At 46.1% G+C, this 15,712-nt stretch overlaps 1 protein-coding gene across 1 annotated transcript; it reads left to right on the top strand.

Annotated features, from left to right (window-relative positions):
• Positions 1 to 8,652: 8,652 nt before the first annotated feature.
• LOC136469442 (wall-associated receptor kinase-like 6) lies at positions 8,653 to 11,024 on the top strand. Its single transcript, XM_066467635.1, has 2 exons — positions 8,653 to 9,730; positions 9,817 to 11,024. Exons 1-2 carry the CDS (start codon positions 8,725 to 8,727, stop codon positions 11,022 to 11,024), a joined length of 2,214 nt encoding a protein of 737 aa, XP_066323732.1. The 5' UTR covers positions 8,653 to 8,724.
• The last annotated feature ends 4,688 nt before the right edge of the window (positions 11,025 to 15,712 follow it).

Raw genomic sequence — 15,712 nt, 5'->3', positions numbered from 1 at the left:
GCAGGCAACATCCTCACTTGGTGATATCCATATCTCATATCTAACTTGGTGAACTCCTTGAAGCCTTGTAACTCATCCAATATTTCTTCAATAATGGGCATTGGAAATTTGTTCTTGATAGTGATTGAATTAAGCTTTCTATAGTCTATGCAAAACCTCCAACTACCATCTTTCTTCTTGACCAAGAGCACTGGGGATGCAAATGGACTATGGCTGTGTGTGATGAGTCCATGATCCAACAGTTGTTTCACTTGGTTCTCTATTTTAGTTTTATGGTGAGGTGAATAATGGTAAGGCTTGGAATTGATGGGGACAGCATTAGGCATAAGAGGAATGGCACGGTCATAACTTCTTGGTGGTGGAAGGGTTTGAGGATCCTTGAAGACATCAACATATTGATGCAACAATAGCTGGACATCCTCATTGGGAACCATTGGTGCTGAGTTGGTTGCTGCTGGTTGTTCCTTGATGATGTCCAGCACAACATATGCCCAAATATCATTGCCCTATGTTGATTTGTAGAGCTGCTTAGCTGAGATTGTACTCAATTGCAATGGGTGGGGCTTGATGCCTCTTAGAGTAACACTGCTGCCCTTATGCTAGAATGTTAAAGTTTTGCCTATCCAGTCACACTGCATTGGGCTGTGGCTCTCCAGCCAGTCATATCCCAAAATAGCATCATATGGCAAAAGGTTCAAGACAATCATGTCTGATGTAAATGTATGGCCTTGAATATACCAGGTGAGATTTGGTACCATGGTTGCAGCTGTCATCCACTCTCCATTAGCAAGTTTCACTTTTTGCTTGTCCATTGGAATTGTTTGTAGTTTGGTCAGCTACACAAAATGGGAACTAACAAAGCTATGGGAACTCCCAGTGTCCACTAAAGTCAGCATTGTCTTGTTCTTGACAGTAGTCTTCAGCTTGATGCAATCTTTGGATTCAGTACTAGCCATAGCATTCAATGACAATTGACAGAAGTCTTTAGTCAACAATTCATCTATTGCCATTTCATTGAGAAGATCCTCATTGATCTCTTTATCTAGATCATTGACCACTATAGCATTGATTTGTGGTTTTGTCTTCTTTATACAGACCTCAGCATGGCCAGGCTCAATTTTTTCTCCACAGTGATAGCACAAATTGTTGGCCTTTCTATAATCTCTCAGTTGCTTGTCCATCCATAAGTTACCATATCTGCCAGTATTGACTTGGTTAGGTTTGTGTTGCTGTTGTCTAGCTGGATTGTTGGCTCGCTGATATTTCAGTTTGCTCCTCTCTAGGACCCTTTGTTGTATCTTTGCTATAATAACAGCCCTTTCGACTGTGGTTGGAACCTGGGGTTCCACAATTGCTCTAATGTCTTCCTTGAGGCCAGTCACATAAGTGGTTGCAAAGAACAGCTCATCAAAGTTGCCACTGTGCATTGACACCTGAAATTGGAGTTTTTGGAATTGAGTGGTGTATTCTTCCACTGTCTCAGTCTGCTTCAGATTCAACATCTCATGGACAGCTGATTTGTAATCATCAGAGCCAAATTTTGATTGCGCAGTTGAGCAGAAGTCTTTCCATGAGATCTTTCTGTGAGTCTGCTTGTAAGCCTACCACCACATAGCTGCATTGCCTTGCAAATGCATAGATGCTGTAGTTACCCAAAGCCTCTCTGGAATAGTGTATATGGTGAAGTAGTTCTCACACTTATCAATCCATATCTTGAGATTTTCACCATCAAAGGTTGGGAATTGCATCTTGGGAAGGGTGTGATGTGGGAGGTCCTATTTCTTTGTGTGGTACTGGGTGTGTCGAGGTTGTTTGGAAGTGGATGGTTTGTGGGTTTCATTGGTGTGGGCAAACACATTCTAGAAGTCCTCCTCTTCCTCAAAGATGACAGACACTGAACCATCACTAAATTCTTGTGGTTCTTTATCAAATTGCTGGACAGTGAACTGTGCAACAGCTTGCCCATTTGGTCTGACCTGTTGTGCTATGAATTGTTGCTCAGCTGCACACTTATCGACTTTCTTGTTGTTCTCTTGCATTTGAGTCTTCAGCTCCTGCTGGATGACGCCAATATCATTCATTCTGTGGAAAAGCAAATCAACGCTCTCCAGCATCTGGTCCCAGCGGGACTTCTCATCATCGGCGCTCTTCGACATGTGGTCTAGCAAGATCTGAGTTTGCTTCGAAGGTTTTGGTGGAGCCGTTGCGGCAAACTGTTGAACGCTTGTGGACTCCACTGTGAAGCAACAGGCTTGGTCAAAACCTCCCCTACTGCGTGCTTCACCAGTACCCAACTCCCAGAAGTAAGGCGGGATCGAGGGATTTTACACAGAGATCAGCACTCTACAACCCAAATCCACGGATACTTCCTCGCCAACGCCACCGCACCACACTTGAACGACCAAACGCCGGAATTTTACGTGTGGACAGATGCCGCGCAACCCTTGTTCGTCGTCAAGTTGTGCTAAGAGAAAAGGATGTGAGCGGAAGGGTTGAGCTCACAGTGGTTCACGCCACTGAACCAAATGTTGTCGGTGTAGTCCCCTAGTCGTTTGTCGAGCCGTAGATGAAGGAGATCGGGAAGGCGGGTGGTGGATTGGGGTTTGGTAGAGGTGGATATTGAAGTGCGCAAGCTAAGGGAATGCCTTTGCCATCGCTGACCCAGTTCAACCTAAGGAAAGACCTACGGGACCGCACATCGAACACCACTGGGGCGTGGACGGTGGTCACCTGCCGACCGGAATTAGGAACTGCAGATCGAAGCAGACGGTGTCAGGACATACCGGTGCGAGCTGCGCGCCTCGGTGGTGGTGGTGATGATGGTTGGTGACGATGACAGCGCGGTGGAGGTGAAGAGCGACGTGGCATCGAGCAGGGGATAGGGTGGGTGGGTTGTTGCCAAGGAAGGACCGCCTCTGATACCACCTGTAAGACCCGTGGCCGCCGACGATCGCCGGCGATGTGAGAGAGATAGGGTAGCACGCCGGAATCGGCCAACGGAGCAGAGGAACCTCTGTCTCGCGTTTACTGTATTCAGTAATGTATTTGTCGTTGTCTTATTACAGCAAGTGTTCAGCATATATGGCTCAAGCCGCTGGTCTCAAATGACCCCACATGTCATCAACTATCTATTACATAAATGATGCAAATACGTTTTCCTGTCTGGGACACGCCCTTCGCCCGTGTCTTCACCCTTGCGCCGTGAGAGTGCAACACAGCTTAGGAACAGTTCAAGCATGCCAAAATTCCCACTCCTGATTTGCAGAAAGCAGTAGCTGGGGATGCCTCTTTTCATCTGTCTTGAAACATTTATTATGTCTCGCCAAAAGCATTTCCAGCACAGACCCGGATGGGTCGATGGGATGAGTAAAATAGCGCAGGAGATTGTTACGAACTGGCCACCTCAAAAATAAATAAGCACAAGAGCACAGGAGACTTAAAAAAAGAAGATAAAAACCAGAATTTAGTTTATCTATTGGTAGTAGGTTAATATGGATATGCAATCCTAGGGGGAAACCGGCTAGGCCATGGCATCAAAATCATTCACGGGCTCATCGTCGCCGGAGAATCGACTGTCGAACTACCTCAACAGAACAACGCATGCAAAATACAGGTAACCTAGCTAGGTACTACTTACAATAATAACCCACAAATTTCTCTTCTAAATCCGGCTAACGAGCAATAACCTACTCCAGATTTATTTTGGGTTGCTGAACTACTCACAAGTAACAACGGGTGGACCAGGGCGTACCTATGTGGAGGTCTGACGGCCGAGAAGTGCGGCCCGCCGCGCGCCGCCCGCCGGCGACGAGTCGGCGGTGCCCCGGCGCCGCATGTGTGTGCCAATTGCTTGCAGGCAGAGGCAGGAAGAGGAATATTTGGCAGAAGAGTTGTGGGCTCCGGATAGCCGTCCAGTCAAACTGAGCGGTCTGGATGCAGTTGACCATGGACCGCTGTCATCTGGCAAATGGCGATACGCTGGCTGGGAACTTTCTATGTACGACGACTCGAGCGTCCGCGCCGCCACTTCGCCGCGGTCGGTCGATGCCCACCGCTCCGTGCTCCGGCCGGTGAGGCGAGGACATCGCCGCTGCCATCATCGTGCACAATGTGCTCGGCGAAATGTATAGGAAGGCGTCACGCGTTCTGCAGCATGCAGGATTGCCTTCTTGGAAGATGCCAAGCATGGGACTATAGCCACTCTGTTTTTACACGTTTTGCATCTATACAGACACACCAGTTGATTTGATTCAGGCACTGGTGAAGTTTTTGCTGTGTTTGATGAGATGGCATGGATAGATGATGGGGGATTGATTGTGCGGATGCTGTTGATGGTGCACCCCCACATCGCCTTTGTGTTCTGTGACGCCAGGGATCTGAAGATGGAGGATTGGTTTGCTGTGTTTCAGTTATTTTGTATAATTGTATAAGTGTTGCAAAACGAGAAAGATGCCAATCTGTCAAAGTCCACAAGGAAACATTCAAATATATAACCACTGCCAAATAATGTAACGAATGTCCTCAGAATCTGGCTCTAGCAAGTAGATTGAGAAACAAGATATCATTGTGTGTGTGCGCGTGAGTGCTATTTTTGGTCTATTTGGCTGTGTAGAAATAACATGGTTTTTAACCAAAAAAGTTTATATTCGTATTTGCATATTATTTTCGTGGTCATTTTTTGGGGCGTGCTTATGAAATCCTTCAACGGATGGTTATCGTTTAATAGACTTGGTGTTCAGACAGTCCCTGTGTTTTGTGTGCTTTTGTGAGCTTATTCAAAAACTGGAGATTGGTGCATAACTAATGCAGAGACCAGAATAAAAAAAATTAAGTATATGGTTTTCAAATATTGTATTTGTTGTTCCTGTAGGGGCGCGAGCCCCTCCAGTTAATTAAAAAAATATATTGTATTTGTTCATTAATCAGTCGGTTTGTGATATTTTAATGTAGTCTGATGTTGCTAATCTATTCATCATCATCGATGGGCACATCTTAGCCAGTTTGAAAGAACATAACGCTTGCATAACCTTTTTATCCAACAGCGCAAACAGCTATAAATGCTTCTGATTTCTATACCAACCAACCTTAGGCATTGAAAAGGTGAGATTGGGATAATATTGTCATATTGTTCTTATAATGATTATTGTTGGAATAGCTTAATGGCTTGGCTATTTTTACCAACACCACCCTCTTTATTTAAATAGCTAGGAGTGTACATATTACGCACACCATTAGGCAGTGGCGAAGGCGAAGCCACAGGGTATGCCGGGTATGCACCGGCATACCCTACAAAACCAGATGCAAGTAGTATATATATACTATATAATATAGTGTATACGTTGTATTTATAAAAAAGAAAAATGAAAAAGCATACTTGGACACCATCGCTTGATGACGGGAGGCCCATGTAACGCGGCCCACTTGGCAAGTGAACCCATACGGTATGTGCGCTCTGAGTCTCCGACTTTGTACACGACGTTTCAGTTTCCTAATTTGAGTACGAAGCCACGGAGGAACACACCGCCTGCGCCTGACGCCCTGACCGGGTGAGTCGAGTCAGTGCCGCCCTGCCGCCTTGGCCCCTGGTGCCTGTCGGTTGCCGCCCTCCGCCCTGCTCTGAATTGGAGGATCGCCGTCTATTTCTCGCAAGTCTTGTCTGCAATATTTACGGTAATTTAATCTTTGCTCTTCAGGTTTTTATAGAAAATTATTGTTTAGCCTTTTGAATGATTGTCTAGTCATTTTCGTTGAGCGAGATATTTTTTAAGTTGATGAAAATGATATAGTCAAAACATTCATGTCACTTTGTAAGCGTCGAATAAACCATTGAGAAAAATAACATTGTAAGTCTCTGGTACTCTTTTATGCCTATATTTGAACTTTTTATATTGTATTTAGTGGATGGTCTGAATCTAATCCTTGAATTTATCAAATCACATTGTAAAGTTTACAATTATTACCAAATTGCTAAAATGGATTTACCGAATTGTATATCAAAATTTTTGAGCGGCATACCCTAAACTAAAAACCTAGATTCGCCACTGCCATTAGGTGGATTCAGGGGCGGATTCAAAACGGGGCTGCACCCCGAGCTGAGCTGTTGATTCACGTTCAAAATAGTCTGATCTTGCTTCCTAGACCTCCTTTTTCTAATTAAGATCATAATTTTTAGGCTAAACACCACATATGTTAAAGGGGCTACCTGGACTCGCCCCGGGCTGCAGCCCGGGCAGCCCGGGCTGCAGCCCGGGCAGCCCGGGCCCTGGATCCGCCCCTGGGTGGATTCAAGAATCACACACGCTGCCCTACCTCGGCATGAATCGTGCTATGAGTTATTCTATGAGCATCGATGTTTGAGTCCCTAAGCTCATGTACATCTTGTTAGGAGGGACTAGTGAAGCTAATTAGCCCCCTGTAGAGTGCAAAGCATAAATAACAAAAAAAAGCATGCTATAATTCTATTGAAGTTTTATTGGGCCAAGGGGCAAAGGCCCACATTGGCCTCAACAAAACTTTACAAGTACAAAAAAATTTCTCCATCGTCTCTTTACTGACATTTGAAATTACTATTTGTCAAAATAGTATCTCACTTGGGTGGGAGCTGAAGAACGGGGATGCTTGGCGTGGGAGAGAAGAGGAGAATATTTTTACCCTAGCAACCGGGAGTCGAACTCAGGTTTTGAAGAATGGTACTCAAGTCATCTAACCAACTCAGTTATAAACCTTTTTTCCACAATGGTAGTAATTATCGGACATCTAATCTCATAACTCTCGAAATCTTTACAATCCAAATAAAAAATAGAGCGTGGCTAGTGCCCGGATGTTCGGACCCTAGCCCCCGTCCGGACACTCGCGCCTGCACCACTTGTTGCACCCACCCCGCATGCCTGATGAGTCAGACCGCGGTTGCAACTGTGCGCATGCCTGCCCACCCCCACATGGTGTTGCATGTACGCACGCAACCCCATGCCTGCTACTGTGTGTTTCGCTTTGTTCCGTGTTGTGCGCCCGTGCATGCTGTTGTGCCCCTAGCTTTGCTTTGGTGCTGGGCGCCCGTGGACCTGCATGCAGGTAGGAACTAGATCTACATTTGCAACACCAGATCTACTTTTGCAACATTCAGATAAAACACATGCAACATTCAGATGAAACGTATGAAACATACCTATGAAAACGCATGAAACATACTGCGCATGCTAATTAAAACACTTGCAATATTAAAACATTTTTGCTGCAACATATGTCTGAAAACAGGTGAAACATTTGAAACATGCAGTTGCAACATTTGTGTATAGCCACTACAACATATGCAACATTCAGATAAAACACTTGCAACATATGTTTGAAACAGAAAATATACACTTGCAACATATGTGTATAGCCATTGCAACATTGAAACATACAAATAAAACACTTGCAACATATGTCTGAATAGTTGAAACATTTAAAACATACACTTGCAACATACGTTTATAGCCAATGCACTATGCAATATCCAGATGAAACACATGCAACACCAGATGAAACATACATCTGAAACGCTTGAAAACATATGGAGCTCGATGCCATGGAGTGGGTGGAAAAGTTTGGGCCAGCACTTAGCTGTCAATGGTCAACCGTCATGGAAGCATCAAACGGCGTGCATATGTGGGCCCGCCCTCCTCTCACAAATAGGCAAGCGGCCTGGCTAATCCGGTCGGCAGCAATGCTGCAGGCAGCATGCGACAGGGGCAGCTTGCCCTAGGCGCAGATAACACAGAGGAGAAAAGAGCAGGACGACAAGCAGCAGTAGACCTAGGCATTTGGCAGCAGAGGGCAGACGCGACACGGGCAGCTTGGCCTGGGCGCAGACAACACAGAGGAGAAAAGAGTAGGACGACAAACAACAGTAGGCCTAGGCGCTTGGCAGCAAAGGGCTGGCGCGACAGGGAGGCCTATGGCCCTGGACGCGTGCGGCTAGGGGTATGGCCGGCTGGTCTAGCCAGCAACAGACAGGGATCCTCTCTCCGAGGTCACGCACATGCACGGAAACCCAAGCGCCGCATGCACCCTAAACTGCACCCCGAACGAGTGGCCACACATGCTCCCATACGCTGCCCCGCAGAAAGGACGTGTGCGAGTCTGCTGACTATTAATGCAACGTCCCCTTTTTTTTCTTGGACGTCACACGCACGGGGTCGATCCATCCGTTCGTCCGAACGCCCACAATCAAGTATTACCGTAAAAAAATATGGCACGCCGTCTATATAGTAATGACATGCTGACATTCAAGTCTATGACACTACATCACTAGTAGTTGAGCGACACACGAAATCCAAAGACTATCCAATGTCCGAGAGATCCAAAAAATCTCGTGTCACTCTACGCACACCCAGTCCATTTGTTATTTACATGTAGAAGTCGCGCATGCATACGAAAAGCGCTCGTTCATGTCTACGCATGCATCAATGTCAGAGATAGTAGATAAGCATTTCGAGCTTGACCTGCAGGTCACCAGCACTGTAACTTATATTTTGCACGAAGTTACGGTCTCACCTGCTTGCTTTTCAAGGCAAATAAACCACCAATTGCTGCTGGAGTGCTGGTGGTGTACTTTGAATAGGCCAAAGTTTCTCCTGACGCGCCAGAAACGGAGACCAGGTCATGCACGGATTACCTACCGTACGTACGTACCTGCTGCGCAGCTCACGCACTGGTGCACTGCAGTCCCCGCAGTGACATGACATGGCGGCGATGTGTAGCCTCGCCGGCGCCGCCGTCCAGCTGCTGCTGCTGCAGCTCGCGACGACGGCCGGAACCACGTGGACGGCGGTTGCTGCGGCGAACATGGCCGGCTGCGAGAGCAAGTGCGGCGACGTGGAGGTGCCCTACCCGTTCGGCTTCGGCACCAGCAACGGCTGCCATCGGGCGGGCTTCGAGGTCACCTGCGACCGCGCGTACCGCCCACCGAAGCTCTCCCTGGGCAGCGGCGGCGGGGGTCCGGAGGTGCTGGAGATATCGCTGCGGAACAGCACCGTGCGCGTCCGCAGCACGGTGTGGTCCTTCCCTGCCGCCGCCGCCGGCACTACGAGCGACGCGAGGGTCGACGCCCTCCCCGCCGACCTCCGCCAGTCCTCCCAGTACGCGCTCTCCGCCGCGCGGAACAGCCTCGTCCTCGTCGGCTGCGGCTTCCAGTTCCAGGCCACCGCGCCCGCGCGGCAAGGAAACGCGGCCCGCACGTTCACCTCGTGCGCGCCGTCCTGTCCGGGCGCCGCGCAGCGGAAGCTCCGGCACGGGCCGTGCGACGGCGCCGGCTGCTGCGAAGCGCCCATCCCGACGACGGGCGGCGGCCTCACGTCGTCGTCTTTCGGCGTCCGGTTCTCCTGGCTGCAGGAGAACGCCACGGCTCGGCGGCCGGCGTGGGTGGCGCCCGGCGCGAACGTGTTCATGGTGGAGCACGAGTGGTGGCGCGACAGGGAGAACGTGGTTCCGGTCAAGCTGTCGCTCCTCTCCGCCGGCGGCAATGCCACCGGGTTCGTCATCCCGGCCCTCCTGGACTGGGCGCTGAACACGTCGTCGTCATGCGCGGCGGCGGCGAAGATGCCCGGCTTTGGCTGCGTCAGCAGAAACAGCGAGTGCCTCAACGCCACGGGCAGCGCCGACGGCTATTTCTGCCAGTGCAAGGACGGCTACAACGGCAACCCTTACGTGCGAGGTGGCTGCCGGGGAGCTCGAAGGCATCTCGCAGCTGGTAAGCTTGATCCAACTACCTTCTCTTCTGAAAAAAAAATCAAGGATTGATGACATCCGAGGGTGTGACATGATATGTTTCCGCAGGCGCATTTTTGGCTATGGGGGTTGGCATTGGTATGTTCCTTTTGCTTCTGGTTCTTGGTGCCATCTTTGCAACAAAAAGGCTCAAGATTCATAAAGCCAGGAAAATGAGGCAGAAATTCTTCAGGCAAAACCGCGGGTTGCTGCTTCAGCAACTGGTTGATAAAGACATCGCCCAAGGGATGATCTTCAGCTTGGAGGAGCTTGAGAAGGCAACAAATAAGTTTGATGAGTCGCGCATCCTCGGCGGCGGAGGGCATGGCACGGTCTATAAAGGCATACTCTCCAATCAACGTGTCGTTGCCATTAAAAAGTCAAGACTTGTGATTCAAAAGGAGATTGAAGAATTCATCAATGAAGTTGCCATCCTCTCGCAAATAAACCACAGAAACGTAGTGAAGCTTTTCGGATGTTGTCTTGAGACAGAAGTTCCGTTGTTGGTCTATGAGTTCATTCCAAATGGGACACTTTATGCCCACCTTCATGTCGACAGCCCTGATCAAAACCCATTGGCATGGAAAGATCGGCTGCGTATCGCCTCTGAAATTGCTAGTTCTCTGGCCTATCTTCACGCAGCCGCTTCAACGTCAGTGGTGCACAGGGACATCAAGACATCCAACATACTGCTTGACGATCGGTTGACGGCGAAAGTGTCGGACTTTGGTGCCTCTAGAGGCATCGAAATCGATCAATCAGGAGTGACGGCTAGCATACAAGGAACATTTGGATATATGGATCCTGAGTACTACTACACAAGGCGATTGACTGACAAAAGTGATGTCTACAGCTACGGTGTCATGCTTGTTGAACTTCTAACAAGAAAGAAGCCGATCGTGTACATTTCGCCTAATGATGTCGGTCTCGTGGAACACTTTGTCACGTTACTGAATCAAGGCAAGGTCAGTGAGATACTAGAAGAGCAGGTCATCCAAGAAGGAGAAGAGGAAGGCAAACAAGTGGCAGAAATCGCAGCAATGTGCTTGAGGACGAAGGGAGAAGACAGGCCTAGTATGCGGAACGTGGAGATGAGACTTCAAGGACTGCAGTGTCGTCCGGAGATCGACATTTCATTAGTTGAAGAGGACCAGCTGAATGAACTAAACGGCCTAACAATTCGAGGAGGAAACAACGGTAATGCCGGGGACAACTATTGCAGTAGACATTACAGCATCGAGGAAGAGATCTTGTTGTCTGCGAGCTTGGAGCGCTAATGGTTACACCATGTTCCCATCCAGCAGCAAAGTCGTCTCCCTGCTCTCTAGTACATTGTTTCTACACTTGGTTGCTTATATGCACTAGTACTCACTCAATAGATTTCAAAACTTCATCCCGCTTGCACAACCGTAGAATATGTGCATTTTAAAAAAAATTCTGTTTGTAGTGAGAATGGCATTTGGCAGAACTACTTCTAGTACTTCCAAAGAATACGATACTAAAGTTTCAGAAGTTTCAAAAGCGAGTCATTCGATATGCATGTAATGTAAGCTGCAGGGCCTTTAGAACAAACTCTGAGCAACTGAACTAACACTGGGAGCACAGACATCAGGAAGCAATTCTGTAATCTTATCATGACGGCAAGGCAAGTTCGCAACGGATGATACCTCTTTCTTGCGTCGGATTCCAACAATAATATTGTTGTGCTTCCTATATGATTTTTTCCAGTAATGCTTGACGCCCGTCCAGACGGACGGACGGGTCGGACCCGCCTCGTGCGTGCCCCTATGCCTCCCGCCTTACGCCTTGCGCCCCTGCACCTCACGACTCACACTTTTCTCAAAAAAAAAACTCGTGCCTCTCACGCCGCGCGCCCCTGTGCCTTCCTACCTCGCGCCTCGCACGGTCGCCCCTGGCCTGCCTCACGCCGCATGTGCCCCACACCTCGCGCCTCGTGCCACATACCTCGCTCGTGCCTCGTGCCATCCGCGCCGCCCGCGCCTTGCGCTGCGCTTCCCGTGCCGTATCAACTAGCCTCCATGGGACGTCAGCAAGTAGATGAGCACATATTGCAACCGTATGTTTCATTTGTTTCAGATGTATATTGCATTTGTTTCATCTATATGTTGTAAAAGTAGATCTAGTGTTGCATATGTTGCAATGGCTATACACGTATGTTGCAAGTGTGTGTTTTAAATATTTCAGCTGTTTCAAATGTACGTTGCAAGCGTTTTATCTGGATATTGCATATGTTGCAGTGGATATACATGTATGTTGCAAGTGAATGTTCTAAATGTTTCACCTGTTTCATACCTATGTTGCAAGTGTTTCATCTGGATGTTGCATATGTTGCAATGTTGCATAGGTTTTAGATGTATGTTGCAAGCGTCTATTCAAAATGTTTTGTCTGTTTCATACGTATGTTGCAAATGTGTTGATATTGATGTTGTAGTTGCTATAGACATGTTTCAAATGTATGTTTATAAATGTTTCACATGTTTCAGATATATGTTGCACAGTGCTTTTCATGTTGCAACATTAGCCGTCGTAGGAAGCGGGCGCATGCAAAGCGTGCGTAGCGGTCCCCGCTTGCATGCACATCAGTAGGCACGAGGCATGCATCAACAAGCACGAGGTGAGCATCAGCAAACACGATGCATGCACAATTGCATGCGTAGGCGCACTAGCATGCGGGGGCGGGTTTATAGGCACAACAGTTGCATGCGAGATGTGTAGGCGCAGAGTTTCATGCGGGCAGCATGCAGTTGCATGCAGAGCAGATGGGGCTGGCCTTTTTTTGGAATAGGCGTGACAGGCGAGTGAGCGGGACGGGCAAAGCAGACGGGGCAGGCGTGGGTGTCCGGGCATGTCCTCGCGTTGGACGTCCGAGCGCTAGTCGTTCCATTTTTTTTTTCTGAACGACGAACCAGATGTCCTTGGCAGTGAGTGCTTCTGCAACCACGAAGCCCTGTGGATGGCAGCGCTCTTGCCGTTGCCGCACCACCGCTTCGCTTTCCCATTGTCGGGCACCGTCACCCATGCTAATTCTCCCACATTTCAGGTTTCGTAGGGTCATCGAGGCTGAACTCTGACTGACCCTCCTGTAACTGTCGGAAACCTTCCGGTCCAAATGGCCGGACAGGATACCCGCGTCGAACAGCGTTCCCGCCCCCAATCTTTCCCATCGCAAGTCTCGCTGGAATCGGCGGCTCACGGGAATTCATACGGAAGCGACGACGCGCCTAGGTAAGGTACGGTAGTTTCTTTTTTTTTCTTTTTTTCTTATTCTTCTCATTTCTTTTCTTTTCTTTTCTTCCCTTTTATTTTTATTTTTTCTTTCATGCTTTATTTTTATTTTTATTTTATTTTTTTTGTTTTATGTCATTTTTATTATTCTTTTCATTTTTTATTTTTCTTTTATTTTCTTTTTTGTTTTATTTTCTTTTCTTAACTTTTCTTATTATTTTTTATTTCCTTTCTTTAATTTATTTTTTTAATTTTTGCTTATTTTTTCTTTTCATGTGATTTTTTATTATTCTTTTCTTTTTATATATTTTATATATTTATTTTTGTTTTTACTATAATTAATTATTTTGTTTGTTTTTAATATATTTTTTATGTTTTATTCTTTTTTGTATTTCTTTCTTTTTCCTTTGCTGTTTTATCTTTATGTTTTCTATAGATTTTTATTTTCTATTTTTTTATTTTACCTTACTTAATTATTTTTTCATGTTTAATTTTTTATTTTCTATATTTTCATGAGATGCTATGTTCTATAGTATAGATGTGTTCTATGATATTTTTTGCGATGTTCACATGGTATACATGTAATGTTCTATGATGTATTTTTGTGATGTTCGCGTAGTATACATGTGATGTTCACGTAGTATACATGTGATAATCTATGATGTTTTTAATGTTCACGTGGTATGCATGTAATGTTTTATGATATATTTTGCGATGTTCGCGTAATATATATGTTATGTTCTCGTAGTATACATGTGATGTTCTATGATGCTTTTTTGTGATATTCACAAAGTATATATGTGATGTTCTATGATGTATTTACTAATGTTCACGTAACATATATGTGATGTTCTATAATATATTTAGTGATGTTCCATGGTGTATTTAATGATGTTCACTTAGTATACATGTGATATTCTATAGTCTTTTTTAGATGTTTGAAAAGTATCCATGTGATATTCTTTTTAATTTTTTGTCTATTACTTTTTTTATTTTTTTCTTATGCTTTGCTCTAGATTTTTTTTATGTTATGTATTTATTTATTTATTTTTATGTATATTATAATATCAATATCATGCACCTAAAACTAGAATATTGTTCTTCTAAACTGAGAATATTTTTCTTACGAAGACGGGGCATTATTCTCTAAAGCTAGAACACCATCTCTGGTCAATAAAAGAAAATATTCTATCTTCACGAGATAAATGTTTGTTAACAAAAAATTACCTAAATATATTCATGTGAGATCTTGTTTCGAAGGATTTAGTGCAAGAAATCTGATGGTGTAATCAGAATTTTAATTTGAATGTTTTGTTTTGTAGTTATGGCTTTTTTTAGGTCGTGCATGCATGAGCCTAGCGACGTGGACCCTTATCTGTGCTAATGATTTCCGGCTTCATTATCTGCGCGAATTAACTTCGATTCGCGCGCGGCCTGCCCACCGCAGCTCCCCGTTCCTGCCCGCGAAAATTATTTTGCGCGCGCTGCGGCCGGCGTGAGAATCGCGTCCGTACGGCCGGACGGTAGGAGGCCCCCGTAACTGTTCCTGCTCTGTTTTTTCAAATAAGGCTCCGTTCGGTCAAGGGGATTAAGGCTGGGAATCAATCCTACCGGAAATGACCGTGTAATTTGTATAGCCAGATCTTCAACGGGAACCATTTCTGCTAAAAAAAGTCCTAACCGAACAGGCCCTAAAGTTTATCTGTAGGGCTTTGGCCGGCTTTGGCCCCTCCAGTTTCTAAAAAATACAAAACAAAAAAAAACTCTGACAAACAGATAAGACGATGGCGAAGCATTATATTATAGTATAGTTCTTCAAGCACGATCAGAAATTTGACCGGATTTTTCAATGTTTAATTTCTCTTGATTTATGGTTACCAAATCAGTTCAAGAAGAGCTGTGTGTCTGTGTATGCATGGACACAAAGATGGTTCCATTCTACGCGCGCAGAAACAAAGAACTGCTGGGTGACTTTGAATTGGCAAGCGGCCGTGATGCAGCGCCTAAAATTTGTCCAGACCCTACAGACCACTGGGCATGGTCCTATCCACAGTCCACCTACTTGGCCGTTGGCGCCAATGTAGTTTTTCCGGCCTCATCAAGTCATCCTGCCCTGCCGAATGTCACGTGTGTTCGAATGCAACTGGAAGTCACTTGCGCTGCCCGTGACTGCCAGGTGGGGCCGCCCCTCCCCAACTGTTCTTCATCCTTGGGCTGCAGCCATTTTTTTTTAGAACTGGAGGGGCCGAGGCCCCTACAGAATTTTATTGGAAAAAAAAACAGAGTTTAAGCTAAAGTACAAAACAACAAAACAAAACAGGACAGCTTTAAGAAGGGCTGCAGCCATTGCTCAATGCCGCCGTTGCCTGGTTACTTTGAAATGCAGTTTTTTTTTCCTTGCATGTCAATATCAATGAGAGTTTTGTTCTTATTTAATAACGTGACATATCAACAAAAACCAGTATCAATGAGAGTTTCGTTCTTATTTAATAACGTGACATATCCGCAAAAATGATAACGTGGTACAAAAATTATGATGAGGGGGAGAGGAGACAGGTCCCATCTACATGAAGCTCGTTGCACACCGTTTTCAACGCATTGGAAACTAAGTGCGGCTTCACTAGAAGCATTTTGTTCCAACATAAGTGCTTTATTTTATAATACCATGCTATAGTAGGCCTATGAAATTGCGAAATGAACTGTACACGGTGAGTCTTGT

The sequence above is a fragment of the Miscanthus floridulus genome, chromosome 8 (genome assembly GCF_019320115.1).
Source record: "Miscanthus floridulus cultivar M001 chromosome 8, ASM1932011v1, whole genome shotgun sequence".
Classification (NCBI taxonomy): domain Eukaryota; kingdom Viridiplantae; phylum Streptophyta; class Magnoliopsida; order Poales; family Poaceae; genus Miscanthus; species Miscanthus floridulus.
Note: the sequence above shows the minus strand (reverse complement) of the source record. Positions and strands in the feature narration are given on the sequence as shown.

What these genes read in the sequence shown, in the direction of transcription:
- LOC136469442 (XM_066467635.1), top strand. Translation starts at nt 8,725, where the DNA reads ATGGCGGCGATGTGTAGCCTCGCCGGCGCCGCCGTCCAGCTGCTGCTG. An exon ending in TCGAAGGCATCTCGCAGCTG is followed by an intron (nt 9,731 to 9,816) that starts GTAAGCTTGATC and finishes ATGTTTCCGCAG; the next exon opens with GCGCATTTTTGGCTATGGGG.